Raw genomic sequence first — 27,124 nt, forward strand, 5'->3', positions numbered from 1 at the left:
AACCTTCATTTCAAATTATATTTCATAATTTACTTTGAGTACTCTCATATAAACACTCTTATTTCAGCATTAATTGCTGCCAAAAATGATGGGAACACTGCAGTTTCACTGTTATGATGGCGAGTTACTATCCACATTAAATCTACCCAGAGCTAAATATTCGAATTAAGAAAGAACAACAGAACTTATTTGGTAAAATCTTCTCAGTTTGGACAGTTTGTCATTCTATTGTTCCTGTTGTGTAAAATTTTGTCTTTATAAATATGTGTAACAAGGTTACTATTATTGGACTAACCGAGTCAATGTCATGTTTGTATTCCTATTAAAGCCCATAGTAGTTTTTATTTCATTTCCAAACTCACTAAAATGAAACAGTATGCACGGACTAACAAACATAAGTTAAATTCTCACACTTTTGAAAAGTGATAAGGGGACAAAGACTCTGAGAGAAAAAAATACAAAATAAAACCTTTTGATGGAAAGAAGCAAACAAGCAAATGAGGTGCTCGACATTACACGCAAATATTGTTGATGTCTGAGACAGTAGCAGTGCTGGAACACACACACACACACATGTGCGCGCGCACGCACACACACACATACACACACACAGACAAGGAAAGACAAAATAAGCTAATTCATCTTGTGCTGGCAGTCGTATTGGCTTTGGGTGGATCCAAGCCAGCCTTCTGACCTGCTAGGAACAGCCAGACCAACAAAAAAACCAACAAAAAAAAACTACCTACCAATATGTATTTTCTTATACTTCATCCTTAATGCTTAAGTTATACTCACTTTCCTTCATTCTAGTTCTCCTGGTTGTGGTTAGACCCCCGATAATTTTTGTAGTTTTCCCATAAACTTCAGCATGGTGCGATACTGATGGATGAACCTTTTTTGCTGTGATTTTTCAATTGGTAGTTCACTACAGTAATTATTACAGAGCATCAGAAAAATTTAATACATCCTTTGTTCAGTGGCTTTTACATACTACACAGTATCAGTACCAATACTGACAGATGTAAATGTTACCAACCAGGTTCTCATACACATGTAAGCTCATCAAAAATATTATTTAAAGCTTCCTGTTTTCATATTTACTCATATCTAACTACTGGGGAAAAAAAACAACTTTCAGATAAAACAGTTGTATGGCAAGAAGCTGTTAACTTCTTATATGGTTGTGCAATTTGCAGTAAAGATGTCTTTTTTTTATTACCAAATTTTATTCAACAGTCTGCACATATGATGATACATATGATGATTCATATTTTTCTTTTAAGATAATATATCTCTGTAGCCCCCAGCAATCCCTTCCCTGCTCACAAAAACAAGATAGTGATAAATAAAATATCCAAGTAACAATAATAGTAATTGAATAAATTAATTAAATACAGATAACAAAATAATTCTACAGCTAAAAAAAAGAGGAATGGACAACTGGTATTATACAAAATCATCATGTCATCCTAACCTTAAGCACTGCCTGCACCCAACGTCACAGTCCAAGATGTATGTACCCATACACTGTTACATCTGCGCACATATTTACCCACTCATACATAGACTTAATGCACCTACGTACAAACAACTATATGCATATGCTTGCATACACCCCCCCAGAACATTCCAGTTATCTACATCCAATCTTACTTCAAACACTCTAGTCCAATGGGATAGATTGCATTGTTTAGAAGTGAGAGATGAGAGACAGCCAGTGTTTGTAAAACATTTTCAGCTGAGCCACAGACAGCAAATTTGATCTTTTCCAATTTCACAAATGACATTAAGTCCCACAGCCAGGATGTGTTTGAAGGGGGTGAGCGATTTTTCCACAAGAGGAGAATTCGACGATGATGACAACGGGCAATTAAAAAGGCAAAGGAGATTACATTAGTTTGTTTGGCAGTCATTCTAGTGCCCTCCTCAGGGACACCAAAGATAGCAATCTGAAGTGATGGGTCCTGAATCAGTTCCAATATCTCCGATATGTGGTCAAAAAAAGACCTCCAATATTCCACCAAGCTCGGGCATGACCAGAACACATGAGTCAAGTGTTCTGGTGCCTGAGAGCATCTGTCACAAATATCAGAGTTTTGGATAGATCTTCAATAGCTTTGCTAAGATGGATCCTGTGAAATACTTTGAACTGAATGAGGCTAAGCCTTGCACAAGAGGAGGATGAGTTTGTTGCATCTAATGCAATGTCCCACCATTCATCTGAAAAAGTGATACCAGTTCAGTTTCCCAATTTGTCTTGGAATTTATGTAGAGCAGAGGGAGTCACTACTGATAAAAAAATCATATATGAAAGAAATGTGTTCTTTTGACAAGTCAGTCACTGCAATGTTGGTGGTAGTGTACCTTGTTGGAGAGAATCCTCAAACGTTTCTAAGAGCAAAGGTGCTAACTAATTGGAAAACTTTATGAAATTCCATAGGGTACCCATCTGGTCCTGGGAACTTCCCACTCTGCATTAACTTGATGGCATCAGTTATTTCGCGAATATTTTGCGGTGTCTCTAATTTTTTGTGGTGTTCCGGAGTTAATTTAGGAACATTGAGCCCATTGAAGAAATTTAACATGCCAACATCATCTTCAGGCGAGTCAGATTTGTATAGATCAAAGTTATAGGCTCTGAAATTCTCAATTAATTTCAGAGGGGTTAGCTGTCAGTGAACCTAAGTTATTGGTTATTTGAAAAATTTGTTGTGATGCCATCCTGCCCTTCAACTCATGTATGAGAAAGCGTCCTGCCTTTTCCCCATGTTTATACAATGTTCCCTGTACTTTAAGCAGCACCTTGTCTGCATCCTTAATAGACAAAAGATTGAGTTCAGTCTGGAGACCAAGCCTCTCCTTGAACAGCTCTGGAGATGGCAACATGGAACATCGGCAGTCTAGATCAGCTATTGCTTCTATAAGTTCATGTTGTCGTCTCTTTTGTGCCTTCTTAGTATGAGCAATGAATGATTTTATCTCACCTCTAAGGAATGCCTTAAGGGTTTCCCGTAATAAAGATGGACTGGTACGTTCAGTTTTGGTAGTCTCCGGAAGGAACCCAATAGATTGAGTGATAAGATTACAAAATTCAGCATCAGACAGAAGCATGGAATCCAGTCTCCAGGAATGACTCTCTCTATGTTTGGCTTCAAAATACAAGTCAAGTATCACAGGGGAGTGGTCAGAATTAACTATAGAGGAGTATTCAAATGAGGCCACAGAGGGAAGAAGTGTCTTATCCATCCATCCATTAGCTGAACCGCTTATCCTGTTCTCAGGGTCGCGGGGATGCTGGAGCCTATTCCAGCAGTCATTGGGCAGCAGGTGGAGAGACACGAGGGCCAAATTCCTCCACCTTGATTCAAACCGCATTTAAGATTGTTTGAATAGGAGAGGATGAAGCTTGTATTTGGCTGAAATCGCAGCCCTATTCTTCTCCATTTCAGCCATCAGGTTGGAGATGGTCAGAGTAGAGTTGGCTACTTCAGGTGCCACTACGGTGGCCATTGTTAGTTTAGCCGCTGGACGTATGGTAGGGTCCATGGTTGAAGTTTTTCCTTTCTGGGTGCCTGTCTTATTTTTGCCAGACATTATCCAGAGTTAGATTGTGGCCCATTCTTACAATGCTGAGTACACTCGAGGTTTACTGTGTATGTAATAGGAATGTAAGAGGTCATTCAGGAGCTGCTCTCTGTATGTCTGTTTCACCCGGTTGCCATACTGGAAGTCCAGTAAAGATGTCTTAAGTATATATATGTTTACTCATATTATCACTGCAGGCAATATAGATCGCTAACTGCTTTTTCATTTTATTTTATAACCAGTCTCCTTCTTACTTTAGATCAAATCCAGTTTCTGATTTGCACTGCGGCACGTGTCCTGCCGTTGCCCAGTAATTTATGGTGAAAGTGATTAGATAGTAGTGGAATAACTCAGCTGTTTCATTTTTCAAACATAAGCTGTGTGTGTGTGTGTGTGTGTGTGTGTGTGTATATGTGTGTGTGTGTGTGTGAAAATGAGTCTTATTCAGTAAATGGCTTGTTAATTGTTGTTATTATTGGTTTCTTTCTAGGTACATGATAGCGAGCTTGCCCCATGGACAGTGTTCGCTGACTTTGATAAATACTAAAAGACTGCCTGACAGAATGTGAATTGTGCACATGGAGTGTACACAACATAAACGATAGCCATTAATACTGTGATTACATTATAATCACATTGCAATCAAACATTAGCAGTGGAATATTAGCTGTGGTGTGCTGTTATGATGTGGTACTGTACAGGAATGTTTCTGTTGATAAGAAACAGCCGTTAGATCTTGTCATCGGCCAACAAGCTCTAATGACCAGCAGTAATTGAGTGGAAAATGATGCATGTAGTCTGGCTCCTATTAAGATCTAAGAACGTGCAAAATATGTTGACGAAAGGATCCCCCAAGTCATTCATGTTTAACCACTTTACATTAACTGCCAAGCAACTTAGGTTCACCTATTATTTTCCTTTTTTTTTATTAGTATTTAAAACACAAAGGTACAGGAAACAATTGAAATAGATTAAAAACATGAAAACATTAGATGAAACAACAAAAGTCACATTGTAGCAGAAAACAGATGTAGAATATAACAGCGAAGGCAGAAGCAGTAAAAACAAATTAAAGCCATAATAATAAGTCCGAGTGATAATGGTGTGTTTTCAGAAGTTTTATCTGACCAGTCAAAAATCAGGAATGCTGAAGACGATGAACTTCTTCGGCTTGTTGCCGAAACTCTGTTGGTCTTATGTGAAAGCGTTTGTGTGCTCAATGTCTTCTAATTAGCAAAGTGATTACTGTGTTAAACAAATAGGCCACTATCATTAGGCCCTATACCGCAGTGTGTGTGTGTGTGTGTGTGTGCGTGCGTGCGTGCGTGCGTGCGTGCGTGCGTGCGTGCGCACGCATGCGCATGTGTGGATTTTCTCCATCATTCCTTGTCAAAATTTTGGGTGGCATGGTGACACAGTGGTTAGTGCAGTCACCTCACAGCAAGAAGGGCCTGGGTTCGAGCCCCGGGGTAGTCCACCTTGGGGGTCGTCCTAGGTCATCCTCTGTATGGAGTTTGCATGTTCTCCCCGTGTCTGTGTGGGTTTCCTCCGGGTGCTCTGGTTTCCTCTCAAAGACATGTAGGTCAGGTGAATCAGCCATACTAAATTATCCCATGTGTGTGTGTGTGTGTGTGTGTGTGTGTGTGTGTGTGTGTGTGTGAACCCTGTGATGGCCTCACGGCCTGTCCAGGGTGTCTCCCTGCCTGCCACCCAATGACTGCTGGGATAGGCTCCAGCATCCCCGCGACCCTGAGGGCAGGATAAGCGGTTTGGATAATGGATGAAATGGATTACATGTCAATTTAAAATGTCCATACTGCCTTGAGGCTATAGAAGAGTGTCAACTATATATTTTTCTCAATGATTACCTTTATGTTGTAATTATACAGAAAGTTATCAAACTTGCCATGGCAAAAATAAACCTTAACTTAGATTTAACACAACACCGCCATCCTCCATGGTGGCATTTTTCCCCCCTATAGTTTTACAGAAAACGTGCAATTCCTCTAATAGACTTTTTCTCTTTTCCTCTGTGCAGCTCCATGTAGCCGTCAGTAAGACCTCAGCCAAGGTGGTCTTAGATTGCTCTGCGGTCGGAGAGAAAGCCATCAATGCAGCCGGCAACATCACCATAGATGGTGTGGAGAGCCTGGGACGGATGGTTAGGTCCAGAGGCAGACGGGACAACTCTGCTCCTGTGAGTATGACTTCCTGTGTTCATCGCTGGAAAATACACCTGAAGAAGAGATGTTGCGATAGAACAAGTGCTTATGTTGTTTAAGGTATGTCAATAGGCTGCATAGTGGGTTTTTAACACAATGTTAGCTGGTTATTTTTCAAAATGTGTTTTTCCAGGGATCAAGCTTGGCTCCTTCAACACTTTTTAGACTCTGTATTTGTGTAGTTATGTTCTATCAACATAACTACATCATTGACCGCATAATTTGTTTAGAGTCGGGTCATTTAATTCCCATGGATTTTGGCTGCTTAGGGTGAGTCTGCACACAATGATCTACATGCAGCTTTCCATTTAAAACCTAAATTCTCACCTCCTCGGTTAGCTGTGTGGATCCAAAGTTATCTAGTTGTGTAATACAAGCCCTACATTGGAGATCATGTGTTCATGTTCATAATCTTAGGTGCCATTATCGTTTCAACATTTGCCATTTGGCTTCCAGCATTTCCTACTGTATTTGGCTTTTCCATTACAGAGGACAGAAAGTTAAGATAGTAGGACACATCCAGGTTCCCCACTGCTTCCAGAGAATACAACTTTTTTTATTCTCTCCAAAGAAAATTATCAGCTGCAAAGTTCTCCATTAAGTCATTTAGCTAGTGTTGTTCAAAGGATTGGGAAAAATAAACAATATTTTTTCCCCTTTCTGTACTTGTTCTTCACAGTCTGAAATAGCAGAATGCTTGCTGAGACCAGACAGTGTCCAGTCTGTTGACAATACCATGTCTGATTGTCAAAATAGTAGCTTGCTTGTTCTCAGTTTAAAAAATACAAATATATATTTTGTACCGCAGGCATCATTGTGGCTAAGCCAGTTTGTTTGCCCACCATGTAGGTGCCGACTGAACTACTGGGCAATGGGTTCAATGTTTGTCATTATCTGTAGTTCATTGCCTACCCATATGTCAAAGCAAACTCTAACCCAGAATTAGCTATTAATTTATTAAGATAAATCCAACTTTACAAATGTGCAGTTGCTGTAATTGGATCTATCTGGCTTCTAACCTGGATGCACTGTTTTTAAAACCCTGGGTATGCCAACCAAAATGGGTCACATTAGGCTTATGCTGTCTGGCCCACGAGACGAGCACTAATCACTTTCCCTCAAAATCCCCGTGCCTTCAAAGTCCAAGTCCCCCTGCAGGGCTGTAATATTCATACTGTAATTACTCAGACGAGTCCATTCGACGTGAATTGTAGGGTACATCTGCTTCAAGCCTCAAAAATTTACATCATTTGGCTGAAACCACTGCCAATTTCCACACTTTTAAACAATATACAGTGGATCTGATATGGTTTTCATGGCTCCCATGGGCTCATGGTGGAGTTTAGGGCATGAAGGACAATGTAAACATACAGTTCTGGTTTAAAAAAAAAAGTGAGCCAAAATCTCTGTTTTTACACACCAGTTGAGTCCAGCTATTTATCTGGGCCTGATTCTGAAGGCTTTCCTTGTTTTATTTTGTCCATCTGTGCGTATAACATTCTTGGCTATCAATGTTTCGAAATAAAAACCAGATTTCTTCCAGACAAAAAGTCCTTATTTTTTGACTGAAACAGTAGCAGGGAACTATCGCTACCCAGTTTTCCACCACAGCCATTGCAGAATCTCTTCCAGGTGTCCGCAGTCATGTTCTCTACTGTACATTAAGTGGACTGTATTTATTTAACTTCCTTGATAAAACAGTACAGTAGCTTATTTTAAAAGGTGGCGTTCCATAGATTGTGTCCAATGCAAACATTTACTGAAATATTTCTCATCTCAAATAATAAGTATCTCTTAATGGCTCAAAATGTTCCTTCCCCTGAGCTTTAGACTTGATTCATGAGTCAGCAAAGCAGTTTTTCTACCGTAAAGCTGGCATAATGTTAAAAAGAAAAAGAAAAAGGTATACTGTGTGAGATTCAGCTTTTAATAAAACCTACACTTCTGTTAATAGGTCCAAATCCAGCATACAACAAAAGGATGACTATGTAGTCAGTTAATTTCCCAATTGATTTGCTGATCTCCTGCATTCAAATCAATGGATTATTTTTCATGGTTCAAAAATAGCTCCCCCTGTAGCACAGGGCCAAGGCAGAAGCCTTACATTATATACCTTTAAATTACTTGTGTCATGTTCTCAGGTCAAATTAACCCATTCAGGTTCAATATATTGTCTTCCTTCCCAAATCTGAGCAATGAAATCCAGCTGAAGCCCATGACCCGTTTTTGCTGTTGGTCCTGAGCCATAGTTTATGAAACACTCAAACATCCGTAGTATGTCTTAATTGTTTTTTGGACCTAGCAGCTAGACTTTCATTTCCAGTAAATTTGTGCTGGTCATTAGACCTTGTTGGCTGACAGACAGTCTCTCCTTGTTTCTTATCAACAGGAACAGTACTGTAGCGCATTACAACAACATACCTCAGCTAATACTCCTGTTCTTATGTTTAGGTCACTTAGGTTCTGGAGAGGATGTCTACATGTTTTAAGGGATTATAATGTAATCACAGCATTAATGGCTATCATTCTGTACACACGTGTATGTGTGTGTGTGTGTGTGTGTGTGTGTGTGTGTGTGTGTGTGTGTGTGTGTGTGTGTGTGTGTGTGTGTATGTGTATGTGTGTGTGTGTGTGTGTGTGTGTGTGTGTGTGTGTGTGTGTGTGTGTGTGTGTGTGTGTGCGCAGTTCCAGCTCCAGATGTTTGACATCATTTGTAGTACTTCCTGGGCCAGCAGAGACAAATGTTGTGAACTGCCAGCTCTGGTAAGATACTAACATACACTCCTACTTTCTCACATATACACATTTTCTTCCCAAATTTCCCTGCCTTTTTTTTCTCTCGCTTTAACTTTCTCCTTCCCACAGTCTCGTTGCCACCCTTTTTCACCCCCCCCCCCTTTCCGTTCCCTTTCCTTCTCCTGTCTTTGAGATTACGTTTTGAGGCTATAAACATATAATGGTCAAGGGCAAATATAATTTCAGATGTGATTGTGTCATGATAAAGTAATGACATTAATTAACAAGCACTAGAAACAAACTGCTCAAACAGTGATCTGTCGTCAAAATGTTGTTGCACTGCTGTGTGAATGGCACAATGAGCAAATGAGGACACCTGAAGACATCACCTAATGCTATGACATTGATGTCAATGTGACTAGCACTCTTGTGTTTAAAATTAGCTTGTGGACTGTAGCATGAAAATGTGGTTTCTGGCAGTCAGACTTAAGTGTATTGTATATGTTTTGTCTGTGTTTTGTGTATGTGTCTGTATGCGTATGTGTACGTGTATGTGTTCAGAGAGTTGAAGAGCAATGCCCACCAATGCCTCACGCCTGTACCTGCTCCCAGGACAGCAAGGGACCCCCAGGACCCTCTGGACCCCCTGTAAGAAAACACTTGTCTCTGGTGTACTAATTAATTTGCTCATTCATTCAATAGATCATTGGTTTTCTGACTACGTTGCCCAATCAGACCTTCTGGAGCCCCAATAGGAGCACCGTTCTTTCTCATTTCCCCTCTTTTCCTTTATGTCTGTCTCTTATTCTCTTAAGACTTCTATACCAGTCTCTGTCCTCTATTTATTTGTTGTTGTTTTTTTTTGTTTGTTTTTTTGTCTCCATCTCTCTTTTTTGTCTCTGTACTCATCTTTTCTGTATTTACTCACTCCTTAACATGTTCATTCATTTATTCACATTTTCCCCTCACTTCTTGCTTGACCACTCACTTTGACTGCATTGATAACCATTAGTCTTTGTCAGTTACATTTATGCCAAAGTACCTGAGATTGATGTGGAACTTCTGATTGCCCAAGCTTGGCCACTTGGCAAAAAGCAAGATCTTCCTCAAATATTGATTTGTATAAGGAATTAGTTTTCCTATGGCGCTGATAGCCAAAATATGAACTCATCTGCGTTTGAACATTCACCGGTGAATATTGGCTAGCCATGTTTAAAAATGGATAGAACGTTTTTCAGGATGAAATCCGAAAAAAGAAGACTAATCCCACATGTAATCCTGAAACTGAAAAATTTTGAGGGAGACTTTCACAGGAGGACATTTGTAACGTCCTAGAGAGAAATGAGGATGAACTCAGAGAATAGCTGAATTCCTCTCACATGATAGCAGGTAAAACCTGCTATGGCTGAAAGATGAGAGCAAATAAATAAGCTCATTTAAAGCCAATCCCTTTTGTGTTAAATCACTTATTTCTTCCTCTTAACCCCTCCTGTCTTTATCTTCCATTCTTTTTGTTTTCTTTATCTCTCATCTGTCTTACTCCCCACTCATTTTTTGTTCACTCCTCTCACCCTATTCTCAAGTTTCCTCTCCTTTCATCCCTCCATCTCTTTCCATCTGTCTGTCTGTCTCTTTCTCTCTCTGTTTATCTCTCTATCCTTTTGGGGATGCTGAGGGCTAGGGTTATAAATCACACTTGTGTGGTTTGAGAAAGTAATTATATTGTGATTCCATTTATCACAGCTGATTACGATCCCCGCTTCTCCTCCCCGTCTTCCTGGCCAGATACCTCTGACACATCCACAGGGCTTTTTCCATAGGTCACACATCTCCCCTCCTAGTTTTCTTTGTCTGTTTTTCTTGCTTAGTTTTTTTTTAAATTTTATCTTTTTATCCCTAAAAACAGACCACCACTGAGGTGCCAGTTTAATAGGTACATCTATCTAGTAGCATGTCACACTTCCTTTGGCCTTCACAGCAGCAGGAATTCATTGGGCGTGGTTCCTACAAGATGCTGGATACATTGTGCAGAAATGGTGTACCATGCAGAAATGATTGCAGTTGCTGCAAACAGGCTGCACAGTTGTAATATCTTAAACAGGTTCTTGTTACCTTTATAACAATGATAACCTGGACTCTGACTGAATGCTAATAATTTATTCTGCAACTGCAGCACATTTCTCAACACCATGGCCAACAGAAACCAAAAACGAAACCCGTAGGTTACCCATAATGCCCTTTGTGTTCCTCACTATGGGAGTCCTGCTAGCCCAAAATACACATCTCCTCCCCTCTTACATTGGATGTCCTATGTAAGAAACAACTGAGGGATTACTCAGATTCTTCAGTGTTCAAATATAACATAGCATCCACAATGTCTATTAACAGGCATTAACAAACAATTATATTATTCTTCCTAGTTTAGTTTGTTTTTCATCTTACAACTTTCCTTCCTCTTTATTGTCTGTAGTCATTGTTTATTTTTTCTCTCTTTTTAGAATAACACTAATTTAGGTGTGAGGGTACACTACCTCAATCCCCTGACCATACCCATGGGGATTATTCTGCTCCATTAATTTAGGTCGGTCACTAATCTAGCCGATAAATTCAGGCATGCAGGAGGCCACCACTCTCTGGTAGGATATTGCTGATCTGAAGGAGCATTGGTCTTATTGTCCTCCAATGATGAACCTGTTGCAGTTTCTGATGTAAAGGAAGCTGTCGCAGTCCCTTTTGCAGTCACATCTGTATCTGGAACTTTAGTCTCTGATGTGGCTGAGTTCTGCATTTGTGTGAGTAGGTGAACCGGTGTGTTGACAAATGCATCTGAAGAATCTCCAAGAGCCAGCTCCGCAGGCACTGGTGGAGTCTGTAGGAGTTGATCAACATGTTGTCTCCAGACACTGTCAGCAGTTTGGACTGTATAGGATACTGGTCCAGTTTACAAAATAACAGTGACAGGAGCCGTCTTAGGTTGGCTGTGGTAGTTCCTTGCCAACACAGATTATCCTGAGGTGAAAACCCTGCCTTTGACCTGTTGTTTTCTGAACATCTGTTTCTCCTGTTGACGTTGAACAATGTTCTTCACTGCTGAGAGCTTCAAGAGGTCAAAGGTGGTGCACAGGTCTCTCTTTAGCATTAAGCTAGCAGGAGATGTCTTTCTGGTTGTTGATTGTTGTGGTAGTTTAGCAGAAAGTTGTGCAGTCTCTGGTGTAGGGTTCCTTGCCCTTGTGATTTTTTCAACACATATTACATGGTCTGAACAAACCTTTCAGCAAGACCATTTGTTGCGGGGTGGTTGGGAGCTGAATTAATGTGTTGCACTCCGTTAGCTTGTAGAAATCCAGTCATTTCCTGTGAGACAAGTTGAGGTCGAGACTAGCAGCATGACTAAACATTTCTCCTAGCTTCTCAATTGTCTTTTCTGTGGTGGCTGATCTCATGATAGCCACCTCAGGCCATTTACTGTGTGCATCAACAGCAACAAAGAACATTCTCTCCTCAAATGGTCCTGCAAAAACAATGCGCACATGATGCCATGGCTCCTGTGGAAACTCCCAGGGATGAACAGGAGTAAGTGGTGGATTATTTGGACTCTGTGGGAAGATGAACAGCTTTTGGCTATATCTTCTATCTGTTTATCCATGCCTAGCCACCAAAAGTAGCTTCTCGCTATTTACTTCATTTGTACTATTCCACTGTGTTCTGGATGAAGTTGCTGTAACACTTTGTGCAACGTGACAGTGGAATAATCACCCTCCTCCCCCACAGCTAACACCCGGACTGGACAGACAACTCCAACCTCGTCCCGGGGAAGGGTTTCAGGTTTGGGTTATCACCAGCAGGTTGACCCTTGACGATGATGTCCATGACCGCAGATAACTCGGGGTCATTTCGAGTGTCCTTTTTTACCCGTACAGCTGAAACAGGTGCTTTTCCTACCTCCCTGAAGTAGAAAATGTCCACAGTGTTTGACTCCGGCTTTGTGGCAGGGAGTGGCACCCTGGATGAACCATCTGCGTTGCAGAGAGAGTCTGACTTGTGATACTTAATGTTATATGAATGTGCTGACAGCAGCAAAGCCCACCTCTGCAGTCGGGATGCAGCGAGAGATGGTATTCCAGTGTGTGGACTGAGGATGGTCATGAGAGGTCGGTGGTCAGTTAGGAGTGTAAACTTCCTTCCATACAAGTACTGATGGAATTTCCTGACTCCAAAAACAATGCTCAGTGCCTCTCATTCTAATTGAGCATAATTAATTTCTGCCTTGTTCAGTGTCTTTGATGAGAAAGCAATTAACTTTTTTCTCACCATCCGACAGTACATGAGAGATAATTGCTGCCACTCCGTAAGTAGAAGTGTCAGAGGTGAGCTGAAGCGGAAGTGATGTGTTAAAGTGAGTCAGGACCTTGGACATAGTCAGGACATCTTTTGCCTTTTTGAAAGCCTCCTGACAGCTGGCTGTCAACTTCCATGTTTTATCTTGGTGTAGCAGTTCATGCAGTGGTTGTAGCAGTGATGCCAAGTTTGGGATGAAACGTCCATAATAGTTTAACAATCCTAAGAAGGATCGCACCTGACTGACGTTCTGAGGTGGAGGTGTGTCCACAATAGCTGTAATTTTTGATGGTGCATTGTGTAGTCCCTTAGCATCGATCACATGCCCCAAGTATTCCACAGATGGTTGGAAAAACTCACATTTTATTTTAAGGACTTGCAAACCATATTCTTTCACTCTTAGAAGGGTAGCATCCAAGTTTCACAGATGCTCATCATCATTTGCTCCAGTATACAGAATATCATCAAGGTAGCACCGTACTCCTGGCAACCCACTGAGGATTTGGTCCACAGCTCGCTGGAACAGTGCTGGAGCTGAAGTGATGCCAAAAGGCAGTCTGCAGTATCTGAAAAGTCCCTTTTGTGTCTTAGTGGTCAGCATTTCACGTGACTGTTCTACATGCATTTGTAGGTAAGCCTGACTAAGATCGATCTTGCTGAATTTTTGTCCCCCACTCAGGCCAGCAAACAATTCGTCAATCAGAGGAAGTGGATATTGCTCTGCTGCTAGCACAGGGTTTAAGTGTTACCTTAAAGTCTCCACAGATTCGGGTTCCCCATTCTTTTTGGGTACCAAAACGATGGGCATAGCCACTCACTGACTGTCACAGAGTGTCCAGGTCAGCTTCCACCTTGGATCTGATAGCATATGGCATAGGTCTAGCTTTCATAAACACAGGCTTGCTACCAGGTTTGATATGCAGCTTCACTGTAATGTCTTTCATGCTGCCTAATTCGTCATGGAAAATGTCTTCGTGTTTTTCCAATATCGCCTGCAGGTGGGTGGAACCGTGTGACAGCTTCCTTACCGCTTGCCAGTCAAACCAGATTTCTTTCAGCCATACACACCCCATTATAGCAGGATAATTTCCCTTGGTAACATAAACTGGAAGCCTTGCAGTTGGCCGTTGCACTGAACAGCCACATCTGTCATTCCTTCCATGTGCACTTGATGTCCTGTATATGCCCTAAAAACTGTCTGAAGGACGTACTGGAAGGTGCCTCATGAATTTCCAGTAGATTTTGTGTGACACTAGTGATGCCTTCGATCCACTGTCTATGCATTTTCACCGAATGTCCCTCCAATTTGGGTTTAGCCCAATAGCCTTCTGCGCTTTCATCCACACTCATTATCCACACAGTATTTACTGCAGCAGGCAATTCTTCCTCTGAAGAATCACTATTTCTCCCATTGCCATGCTTAACTATGCGAAGAATTCTTTTCCTTTTGTGATTTACAATGTCTCTTTTATTGTCAGTCTTTGAGCTTTTGTCTGTGCTCATTTTATTTCTGCATGCCCACTCTACATGACCTTTTCTTCCCGCAGTTATGACAGTCCATATCTTTACACCAGCATGCAGATGCAAGGTGTCAAGATTTACCACTACGAAAACATGGGCCTCGTGCATTTGGTTTACTATTGCTGAGTTTGTGCACTCTCCCTGTAGCTTTTAGCTGCTGGGCTTCATGTGATGCCATTTCCATTGTTACTCTAATATTAATGGCTTTTTCAAGATTCAAGTCACTTTCTGTGAGTAATTTTTTCTGCACTGCTTCATTTCTTAATCCACACACAAGCCTGTCTCTCAATGTATCATTTAAAGCATCCTTAAATTCAGTGTTCCGCTAACTTGGGTAATGCTGCAATAAACATGGTGACAGACTCATCCTCTTCCTGGTTTCGTCTGTGATATCGGAATCTTTTCGTGATCACCAGAGGCTTGGGTGGAAAACAGTTTGTCAGTGTGTCTATAATTTCTTTGTATGTTTTACTGCCTGGCTTTGTAGGCTGTAGTACATTGCATAGCAAGTTAAAAGTCCTTGGGCCTATTACACTCAAAAAAGTGGGAACTATCCTCTCATCGTTTATTCCATTAGCCACACTGAAGTAGTCAAAATGCTCGGTATAAGAGCTCCATTACTCTATGCACTCATTCACACCGATTGAGCCAAAAACTCCAGTTATTTTAAAGCTCCTGGTTGTATGGAACTGCTTTTCCCTCAGACAGCTCCCATCTGTACTCTTTTCAAATTTCCCAGCAATACTCACGGTATTTTATAATAATAATTGTCGGTTGTCCACTGCTCCGCTTCTCTTAGCTGGTGGCACTGTCTATCACCTACATCAGTGGGAGGCATCAGTGAGGAAACAGAGAAAAAGTCACAACATGCGTTGGTTCAGACATCCTCGTTGCCACTTTTTGTTATATCTTTAACAGTTTCTTGTTACCTGTATAATAATGATAACCCGGACTCCGACTGAACGTTAATTATTTATTCTGCAACTGCAGCACGTTTCCAAACAGCATGGCCAATGGAAACCAAAAACAAAACATGTAGGTTACCCATAATGCCGTTTGTGTTCCTCACTATGGGAGTCCTGCTAGCCCAAAATACACAACAATCTTGGTGTGAGGAGCGTTTTCCACCTCATCCTGAAGATGCTCAATAGGATTGAGATTTGGGGGACTGTGCAGGCCACTGAAGCAATGAAAACTCAACTGTCATGTTCCTGGAACCATTTGGTGACATTATGTGCCTTGTGACATGGTGCATTATCATGCAACGATGTTCAGATACACCATGCTTTTCAAACATTCTTCAGTGGGTATCAGGGGCTCTAATGTGTGCCAGGAAACCATCCCCCACACCATCACACTGCCACTAGTGGCCTGAACTATTGACACCAAACAGGATGGCTCCGTGGATTCATGTTGCTTGTATCAAATTCTGATCCTTCCATCAGCATGATGCAAAAGAAACCTGGATTCATCTGACCAGACAACCTTTTCCCACTTCTCAACTCAGTGGTCCAGTTTTGATGATCCTGCACCCACTGGAGACCCACTTTCTTGTTCTTCACTGGCAGTGTCGGCACCCGCCATGATCTTTGGTTGTTGTAGCCCAGATCAGATAAAGTCTGATAAGTGCTGCATTCTGAGATGACATTCTGCACACCAGTGTTGAATTTGGACATGATTTGCCTGTTTGTGGCCTGTTTATTAGCTTACACATTTCTCGCCATTCTCTTTCGACTCCTCTGACCACCGGACCACTGGTAGTTTTTTACTTTTAGGATTTATTGAGAATGGTGCATTCTCAGTAAACCCTCTCGGTAAACCATTGAAATGGTTGTGCGTGAAAAGCCCCTGACTACAATCACTTGGGAGATGCTAGAACCAGCACACAAGCACCAACTATTATGCCACCTTCATAGTCACCAAGGTCATTCATTTTGCCCATCCCAATGCTCAAACACTAACTGATGCTGAAAACATGGTCTGCCTTATTGATAACACGCACTGTAGTCACATGATGTATGATGTGTTGTAATATACCTTTTGTTTGAAGGTGGGGGGTGTACCTAATAAACTGGCTGCTCAAAGTCTTGATGTATAGTATAGTGATAGATGTAGACCTGTTTTCTTTCTCGCTCTCTTTTCCTCTATTTTTTATTCTCTCACTGTTCTTTCCTTCCATATTTACTCCTATCTTTGACAATTATTCAGCATCTCTCCCTCCACTGGTCTCTCTTTCTGTCTCCCTCTTGCTCTGCTCCCTTTCATTTTTTTTAGTTTCTCTCTCCTTGTAGCCCTTCTTTCTTCCTATTCTCTCTAAACCCATATTTTAAAAAAACGAGGAGTGATTTTGGTCTCTTTGCCTCCTATAGCTAATCTCTTTCTCTGCCCTTAGAAAGTCTTTGGCTCTGGCAGCAAATAATCACATTATAACGATAGTGGATGGGCAGAGATGAATGGCCCTAATGTAAAAATAATAGCTTACTACTGTGTTAAAACTGTATGCCAATTTCAGTTGGGGATTTGAGGGAGAGTCGAGGAGGGAATGTCATTCCACTTTTAAGCAATATAAAATGGTTTTTAACACAAGATGAATAGCACTACTCAAGAGATGTTTATAGAATTTATTTTCAGACCAGAACGGTGCCCCAGTCTGTGACGGAGCATGAAGCATGGATCACACATTAAATGACCGGATCCTTATGTAGGAGGTTTTCATCCAACAGCGACAAGCACACATACTGATGCACTTGTAAACATACACAGTTCTGTTCCAGCAAGACGGTTGCAAAATCAAACAAAAATGATTTGCAAAGAGCTTCAATTGTTATTAGGTATTGAATAAGGCAGTGAGTGAAAGTAATGGAAAACAGACAAGAAAATATTAGATTTCAATTAAATGATCCTACCACTACTAGTACAACTACTACTACCACTAATAATAACGATAACAATAATGATGGTAATTTAAAAGAAATGGGTGTTTATAGTCCTGGTGGCCTGTCCAGGGTGTCTCCCCAGCTGCCGCCCAGTGACTGCTGGAATAGGCTCCGTGACCCTGAGAGCAGGATGAGTGGTTCATATAATGGATGGATGGGTGTTTATAGTCTATGAATTTCTTACATTAGTGGATTTGTTGTGAGAAGTATGTGTAGTCAGTGGTGTAGTGGTTGTTGAAGAGGCAGGCATACTGCGACCTAGATGGGTAGCTCACTAACGAGAAAGTGGGTATACTCTCCTATATGTCCCGCATGTCTCCAATAGGTGATTATACTGTAAATTGACAGAAAAAGAGGTGGGTATACTCTGTATACCTGTGTATACCCTTCACTATACCACTGAGAATAGTTTTTCTACACTGGAGTTTTAGTTTCCTCCTGAATTATTTTTGACATCGTTCTTCTATTCTTTAATGTCGTCTATAGTCAAAGCTTATGAGAGAGCACCCCTAAAAGTGTCCCTCCCTTTTTTCTCTCCCTCCTTCATTGCTTCTCCTTTCGCTCCTCCTCCACAACCTCTTTCTCTGCATCCTCACTCTCCAGCCTTTCTTCTTGTCCCCTCTATTCCACTTCTTTCCTCTACCACCTCAACTTCCTCCTCCTTGCCACCATCCTTTCTGTCCCCCCTAGCAACATAGGAACCACCTTGCATTCCCAAGGGGGGGGCCTATTAAAGCAAACACAGGAAGAGAATGTATCCTGGAAGGGCCAATGACTAGCAGATGTGTGCGACTTGGCCCTCTTAAACCCTGGGGCTAATAGGGTCAATTGGAGGCTAATGGCTCCCAAGGTCCTCCCATCTGCATTAAGTGTCCTTACCAGTACACTCAAATAAAATGCAAGGAACAGTGGGGACATTTATGGCACAGATCAGCACTGGCCCATCATCATCTTGCCATAATCCATTTATGTCACTGACATGCAAGTCCAATGTTTTGAATTTTATTGTATCAATTTAAGGGTGTTCCAATACTCTTAAAACATTCTGCTTTTAGTATATGTCAGTATTTTATACTGGTTGAGACATTTGAACAGGTTACAGTTGAGTGGCGACAGAGTGGTGACATTTCTAATTGAAATCCAACTGAGGACAGCAGGGACAAGTGATTTCAGAGGCCGGAAACCCTACAGGCACACATTTCGCAGATGTCAGTAATGTCGAAATTAAATGATTTGCAATGTAGGCTTCCCATGTCTAACTGTGTGTTGGGCTTTGTTTCAGGGGGGTCCAGGCATCAGGGGAGCCAGAGGAGATAGAGGAGAGCCAGGAGTGACGGTCAGTAAAATTCCCTAACTCTTACAGGCCCCTTTTCTATCATGAAACTTCTTAGATAATCTATCTGGCATCTTTCATGCAGTTGAGCCTCTGCAGGGCGGCATGGTCTAAACAGAGGGTCAACTGGTGTCTCAGCAGATATTAACCAAGGGTGACAACGTCACACTCGATACAGCCCATAACTCTTTCCCAACTGTGCTATAGTTGTATGCACATTGTTAAAACCCGCTGCCTACAAAAACACCCCCAAAACTGTCTTATCCGCCTCTTGGTTTTAGGGTCTCTGGCAAGGTATGATTGCTGTTCTTTGGTCCATCTGGGTTTGAAATGTTACCATGTGTTTATTAGACCCATGGTGCCTTCTGTCATTCAGGCCTGGAAGTTTTACCGTACTACTCTTCACCATCAATGAAGCAGCAGTAGTGTTGCAAATAACTACCACACAAAAAAAAAGATGCATGGCTGTTAATCCAGAAACTGAAGATGGTTTTCAACTTACTGAAATTCCCAATTTTTTTTTTTGGGGGGGGGGGGGGTTCAGTATTAAGTTTTCATCCAACAGCGACGGGTAGACAACATGGACCAGCCCACCCAGAACTTGGAAGTTGCTAGAACTTTCAGAGGAATTTCTGAAGGATTACCTTGTAGCAGAAAGACAGGATATAGTTTTGGAAGGCCCATAAATATGCACCATGTGTTTGATGGGCGTAACAGTGTTGGCTTTGGAGTGTGGTAGTGTTTTCTGTTCTGACAGAGTAAAAGTGCCATACACACACACACACACACTTTCTGACAAATACAAACATACCCTCATAAAAATGTGTCAGCTTGTGCTATGCTTAGCACAACGGTCTGGGTTATGCATAGCTTTCGTGGCAATAAAATAGACAGAATTTTATCTTATTTTATGTGAGCAGTTGGTGTTTATCTAATCCAGTATTTTTTATTGTCATTCTCTTTTATAGCCGTCTCTATCAGTCTTGAAGGTTGCATAGAATTACTATGGTTCTGCTTTTAAGGCCAAATTGCTCTACTGACTCTACATTTATTAGTCCACACCTTTGTCAAAATTTTTCATTGATGCCACACTAATTCTATTATTCTTTTGTCATCTTTAAATTTTGATTTATTCTTCTAATTACCGTTTCACTCACTTTTACATTTCAGCGATATCTTAGAAAATAAACTGTAAAATACCTTACAGTACCTCAAATCAAATTATACCATTTCATTCCCATTTAATCTGTTCCATTCATGTATGTATGAATCTTTATGTGGCCAAGAATCACGCCAGTTGTGCGGCCGAGCTATAAAATAATGGATTTTTGTACAGCTAGAGTGATGATTACTTTGGCCACCATTGTTATTGAGCCAACAAACTTTGAGCACTCTGTCAAAGTTTACTCATTTACTCGTTTACTATGTCTTCTACTCATACACATGGACCACATTAGCCACCATACAGACATAACCTGATTATGGATGGATGAATAACTGGCTGAAATTTGTAAAACTAAAGCATTTACTGGAATAGACCTGATTAACGAAAAGGCCAGCACAAGCAACTGCCCTCAAGCAGAGAGTAGAGAGGGCAACCTGTGTTTGTGGTTTTAACCTGAACTTTGCGTGTATGGATAAAGTTCAGGCTCCGAGCTAAAAAGAGGGTGTATCTACCTATTTTTGTTTAGATTTTTTCCCCCTCCTGAAATGAGTGTCTCACATTGTGTTATGCTTAAATGTCATGCTAGACAGTCATTTTTTCTGGTGAGGAGAAAGCCATAGTTACCATCTATCTAACTGTTAGAATATCAGTGTATGTCAGCTTTCTTGAGAGTGGGTTTTAAGTACCATTTAGGATTTCTACTTCTCAAGGAGTTGCAGAGATTTTTTTTCTACAATTGCATTTACAGTATGTTTTTCACAGTTGTGCTTAAGCCCTGCAGTGTCCTAGTATAATGGGATGGATGGATATAGTATGGTTTGTACAATGGCTACCACTGCATAGCATTATAGTTGTAGAGTCCTCATTAAATGCTCCATTTACTCGTGCTTGCAGGGACCCCAAGGCCCAGTGGGAGAAAGTGGCCCTCCTGGACCACAAGGGCCTCCTGGTCCTCAGGGACCAAGCGGACTCTCTATACAAGGACCCCCAGTAAGACTCTTTGACTCTTAGTGTGTGTGTGTGTGTGGGGGGGGGGGGTCAGACAGAGAGAGAGAGAGAGAGCATGGTTGTGTTATAATGCCTTTGCTTTTTATGTCTTTATTTGCTAAAACTGTACAAGCACAGTAGCTTTGGGTAAGCATTTTATCCCAATTTCACACAGTTGGTATTTTGCATTTTTATTCAGGTGTGATTTGCTGCCACATCTAGAAAATTACCCTCATGGGTAGAAAAAATAGGGGTAAAAAAAAGTAACTGCCTAAATGTCCTTCTAAAATACAAACAACCGCATTCCTAATTCTTTGGAGGAACACATTTGAAATCAGTGCAAGAACGGTATTTTGGACCAAAATAGTGACAAATGTGGAACCAAAATGAAAACGATCCCTTAGCACCACTGCTACGTTGAATTACGGAGGAAATATAGTCACAAATTCTGTGTTGTTTGCCATTTCACTCCCACCTGCGTGCAGTAACATAGCAGGGTTTGTGCATTTGAGAGTTGAGTTAGCGTTGAGCTGTCAGGTAACCGCCAAAATAAATTGATGAATGCAGATGTGTCGCTCAAATAGCGTGCCAGACATTTGTGGGATTTTTACCAAGGCACACTGAAACTGTTTTAGCCCCTATGGTGGCTCAACATCTTATTAAGACAATTGATTATTGTTGTTTTTTTCTTCCTATTGCTTTGATAGAAACTTGGCCGCTGCAGTCTAATGAATTGTCATGATGATGTCCATTTGTTTTCTTCTCAGGGTGCTCCTGGAGAGCGGGGAGAAAGAGGCGAGACGGGCTTGCCAGGCTCAATAGTAAGATAACCTTTCTAATACATTTAACCTGAAGGCTCCCAGACGTATCACATCTGCTTTTTTTGTGAAATAGTCATTTCAATCAAAAGATGTCTTAGGAAAAGATGTTTTTACTGACCACACCTCTCTCAGCTGCCGAGGTGACGTGTTTGCTGTGATCTACTACATGTGTATTGATTCTAACTCTGGTGTTTGGATCCCTGCATCGTAGAGGAAAACACAGTTGGTTGTGAGTTATTCCTCTTAATACGTCCTCCCTTTCATCCTTTGTATCCCACATCATTTTAATAAAACAAAGGTTTACCTCTAATAGACCCTTAGCATGCCAAGGCAAAACCAGATGAACTCCAGTCCTCGATGCTCATTGTTTATTTCACCTAATTTATCTCTGCCACGCACATGCTGCCCAAGAAAACCCCTTTGAAACTCTTGGCAGAAATGTTTGACTTTCAACAGTGCTATTAACCTCATATATATATGATTGTTTTGTGATTGCTGTGTTCAGCCCAAACTGGCTATAGACTCATTCAACAGTCTAGTTCTAGGTTTTCATATTCAGATTTCTCCTGTAGTGTTTTTCAAATCAATGAATTGATTACTCTGGTAAGCAAAGGCCACCATCATTAGGTTATACAACACACTGAATATTATTTATCTGTGTGTGTGTGTGTGTGTGTGTGTGTGTGTGTGTGTGTGTGTGTGTGTGTGTGTGTGTGTGTGTGTGTGTGCGTGCGTGCGCGTGTTTGTTTGTTTGTTTGAGAATGCATCATCTGAGTTTGTGTATGAATCAGTTTGTGTGTATGTTTGAAAACAATGGTACTTTTTATTACACACTATGACAATGTATATTTGTCAGTATACTGTATAACATAGCCTGTTATGTTTGCTGACCTAAAAATTTAAAGTGCAATAACTCCGTGCAGTCTGCACCAATCTATATTGTGTTACTTATCTCGTGTATGAACACTCGACTTTCTGATCTAATACCTAACTTTGGAGTGACATATTGAATGTGGTTGCCCTGTGTCTGCACGCAAACCATGATCTGCCATGATATCACACAGTTTAGGTGCCACTAAAAAAAATCAATTTGTAGAATCAATTCCATTTAGAAAGGGAACATTTCTGTTGGGAAGTGATGGCTAGTTATTTGACTACATAGTGAATACAGAGATGATATTGGGCTCAGTTCAGATTTTGAAATACTTTTAAGTATGAATGGTGAACTGATACAATCTATGGAATATTACATTTGACTATAACAATCGCCAGTTTAGAATATTTTGAGAAAAGCAAAGTTGTTAAGAATAGTTGGCTCTCAAGTAAAACTACAATTTCCCCTAGACTTATGTCATTATTATATCATATAATTTCACCAGTTCTTCTTAAAATTAGACGCGTTTGTAAAACAGCAAGTCTGTCTCTTTGCCAAAGATAAAAATTTACTAATTACTTTGCTTGCATTAATTTGCACCAATGTGTTTCTTGTTGACAAGGCAGAACCATTTTGAGTAATGGAAAGAGCAAAAGGGATAAACTGTTAGTGCACTGTGCTCTCAATGCCAATAGCCATTAGTAGGGATTAGTAGGGTAGTGTGTTGTCTTCCTCAAGCTCAGGTCTTCTACCAGAGGCCTGGGAGTTTGAGGATTCTGCACAGTATTCTAGCTGTTCCTAGGACCGCACTCTTCTGGACAGAGATCTCAGATGTTTTCCTGGAATCTGCTGGAGCCACTCTCCCAGTTTGGGGGTCACAGTCCCTAGTGCTTCTATTACCACTGGGACTACTGTAGATTCCACCTTCCACATCCGATCTAGTTCTTCCCTCAGCTCTTGGTATTCCTCTAGCTTCTCTTGCTCTTTCTTCCTAATGTTGCTATCACTCGGGATTGCTACATCGATCACTACTGCTGTCTTCTGTTCCTTGTCGACTACCACAATGTCTGGTTCGTTAGCCAGCACCTGCTTGTCAGTCTGGAACTGGAGGTCCCACAGGATCTTAGCAGGCTAAGCAAACTGCTAGCCTACAGCCCTGGCCGAGAGGAAACACTGAGGCGGTCTGGCCGCAGCCTCGCCTAACGTCGACTGTGCAGTGTTTTTGTCTGCGTCTGCGTTTGTGTCATCGTGTGGAGTGCAGGAGAGCTGTGTCGGAGGTGTCTGGCTGGAGAGCTAGCGTTGGATCAGCTGAGGGAGCCTGGTCTGCTGCATCCAATGGGCCCAAGGCCCACGGGCCTGCCTGGAGCTATGCCTGAAGAGGAAACACCGAGGGCAGTCTGACAGGATGCAGAAGCGGGGTAGGCTAAGCTAACTGTTAGCCCATGCAGACCAGCAGTTCTGACAGTCATCCTGGCTGGCATTCATTCTCTGGACAGTGGAGTTTTTGGACTGTGTTGCAGTGGGTGGGCTGTGGGCTGGGGGAAATGGAATTTTGTTTCTTTTGTGTACGTAGTACATAAGACGAAATGACAAATAAATTGTTCCTGATACCTGTTTCCTGAGCTTAGCTCTGCCATTCTCAACCACCTTTGGCTTGTCTCCCATTTGGACTTGGGGATTTCCAGTCTGTATTCAGTACAGATATTCCTGTACATTATCCCAGCCACTTGGTTATGCCTTTCAGTGTACACTTGCCCAGCTAGCATTTTACACCCCGCCGCTAAGTGCTGGACTGTCTCAGGGGCGTCTTTGCACATCCTACATCTTGGGTCTTGTCTTGGTGTGGTAGACCCCTGCCTCAATCGACCTGGTCCTGAGTGCCTGTTCTTGTGCTGTTATGATCCGAGCCTCTGTGCTGTCCTTCAATCCAGGTTTTTCTAGCCATTGGTAGGATTTTTTGGTGTCTTCTATCTGTCGATGGTACATCCCGTGGAGGTCTCAGGCTGCTGCTGGACTTCAGGTGGAACCCTCCGTGCATTGTGAGGAGTTTCCGTGTCCTGATATCTGTGGCCTTTATCTTCTCCTTTGGCCAGCTTATTATTCCAGCTGGGTATCCGATAACATATATATATATATATATATACACACACACACACACACACACACACACACACACACACACACACACATATATGTATCTCCATCCATCCATTCATCCATTATCCAAACCGCTTATCCTGCTCTCGGGGTCGCGGGGATGCTGGAGCCTATCCCAGCAGTCATTGGGCGGCAGGCGGAGAGACACCCAGGACAGGCCGCCAGACCACACACACACACACACACACACACACATATATATATATATATATATATATATATATATATATATATGGTAGCAATGTACTTTAGTCAGAAGAGGAAGACATCTTGAATCAACATTTTTGATGGGATATGAAGCACACAATTGTCATTTGTCATAGATTCAGTGTAATGAAATGTAGGTTTTGTAAGGCAGGTTAGTAAATAAATAGACCAGCTAAAGGAGAGGAGGGCAGGGAGAGAGAGGAGGATGGGAAAAAGAAAAGAAGAGGGGTGTGGTAGGTAGAGATAAGGGCCCATATTGTGCTATGTGCATATTGTAAGAGAAGCCTCTGTGTGTACACATATATATATATATATATATATATACAGCATGTGAAACTCGTCGTGCATGCACACCAACATTCGCATTGACAAACAGATGCAGAGGGGGAGAGCACCCTCATGCAGTCATTGAGATGTGAGTAATCCTTATCAGATTCTCCGTTATTGGGCAGTGAACCAATATAATGATTTTTTTTTTGTTACTTGTAGCCCTAGTGAGACAATATTATAATAACTATGCACCAGTATAGGTTTGTATCATCAGTTTCGTGTGCTGCCACATGTAACATATTCTTGACATTATGTCTCTGTTGAAATTACTGTTGTGCGTATGATAAAATTGAATCATTTTATGCGTATGTAGACACATTTTATTGCCTGTACAATATGCAACTGTTAATGTTACTAATGGTAGCCCCACTCCTCTGCTTCATGCTTTTGCTGGGTCCAGTTGTTCACAATGTATGTAATTCAAATTGTGTTCCAGCAGACTGCTGAGTACAGCGTCAAAAGCATCAAAGAGGTGAAATTAGGAAACAGGCTGATTGATATAAAGCCACTAGCATGCACTCAGGTGTGCTACACAGAGAGTTAACATTACGGCTCATTTCAAAATGATTCAGATATTTCGAGAAAATTCCACAAATGAAATGCTGAAGATCACTTGTAGGCCTTTAGCCCTTACTGGTGAGTATAGACATGTATAATTCACAGTTACAGGGATTGAAAGAAATGCCTGGTGTCTGGGAACTAAGACTTATGAAGTTTTTCCTCATTCAAATCGAGGGTCTAAGATTAGGAGTTGTCATTTATTGTTTTTAACTCTGTCTACCCCCCACTGTGGACATGTAAATCCCTCTTGAGACTTTAACTGCGACTGAGGGCCATACAAACTCAGCTTGATTTAAACTATCAAAGTCAGTAGTACATAGTATACGTCTTAGTCGTAGATGTAGACGCTGTGCGACATACGCCTATGCGTACCAACCACTACGTAAGATATCTGTTGCCCTCAGATGTGGCAGCCACACACATGCGGTCACAGTACATCTCATCAACACTATCTGCCCCTTTAACTGAGGTGCTGCTGAGTGACTTCAGAGAAAAGAGCGATTTTTATTCAAGTCACAGCGGGTGGAGATGGTCTTACCCGGACGTTCCATCCCCTGTATTCTTCCTCAAAAAATCAGGTCAACTTTGAAGTGAGCGGGGCGCTTTCACGTGAGCTTTTATATCACATCATTGTCTTGGTCCCCATGTTAGCTGAGGACAGACTTAATTAGGATGTTTCACAAGGGGTTGTCACAAAGCAGAGGACTGTTGGGAATGGGGCTGGCTAAATGTTGGATTTTTATGAATTTCTAAAGTTTGATTAAAAATTCAAAGGATTTTTTTTTAGATTTTTAATTTTTTTTCATACTATCACAGGCTTGAGACATAGTATTCATTTGGAATTTGAAATAGTACAACCTCTACTGTCATAACGTCTACTGCAACGTCGCTAATACACTCTGTGCAAATACTGAGAGGCGGGTCTCACAAACCATTTTCAAAGAAAACTGTGATTTATTTTCCAAAAATGTAGAGTGCCTATAAGTGCTTATAACAGGCTACAAAATTTGATGTTGACAGACCTGTCTTAATTAATTGGCCAAATAATGAATCAGTCTCCCTTAAATGAAGATGACACTGTGAGATTATACTCATCTCATTTTATGCTACCTTTAATGACCATAGGTTTACTTTCTGCAGAGAAGCATTTCAAATGTGTCCCTCGCGGTATTTCCATGGTCCTTTGTGCCAGCGGCTGTCAGATCCTTTAATGCATATACATGATGGGGATGATAATGGTAATGATGAGGATGATGATGGTAATGACCATGATTATTGTTGTTAATTTTGTTGTAGCCATGTTGATCCAATGATGGATTACAGCAGCTGTAATGATAATGTTGTGGTAATG

At 41.3% G+C, this 27,124-nt stretch overlaps 1 protein-coding gene across 1 annotated transcript in view; it reads left to right on the forward strand.

Annotated features, from left to right (window-relative positions):
- Window positions 1–27,124, forward strand: part of col14a1a (collagen, type XIV, alpha 1a) — a 241,910-nt gene that overhangs the window by 177,912 nt on the left and 36,874 nt on the right. The window contains exons 33-38 of the mRNA XM_056286930.1: window positions 5,624–5,782; window positions 8,493–8,570; window positions 9,105–9,191; window positions 18,621–18,674; window positions 20,731–20,826; window positions 21,591–21,644. Coding sequence (XP_056142905.1) covers window positions 5,624–5,782; window positions 8,493–8,570; window positions 9,105–9,191; window positions 18,621–18,674; window positions 20,731–20,826; window positions 21,591–21,644 — 528 coding nt within the window. The remainder of the gene's footprint in view (window positions 1–5,623; window positions 5,783–8,492; window positions 8,571–9,104; window positions 9,192–18,620; window positions 18,675–20,730; window positions 20,827–21,590; window positions 21,645–27,124) is intronic.

The sequence above is a fragment of the Lampris incognitus genome, chromosome 9 (genome assembly GCF_029633865.1).
Source record: "Lampris incognitus isolate fLamInc1 chromosome 9, fLamInc1.hap2, whole genome shotgun sequence".
Classification (NCBI taxonomy): domain Eukaryota; kingdom Metazoa; phylum Chordata; class Actinopteri; order Lampriformes; family Lampridae; genus Lampris; species Lampris incognitus.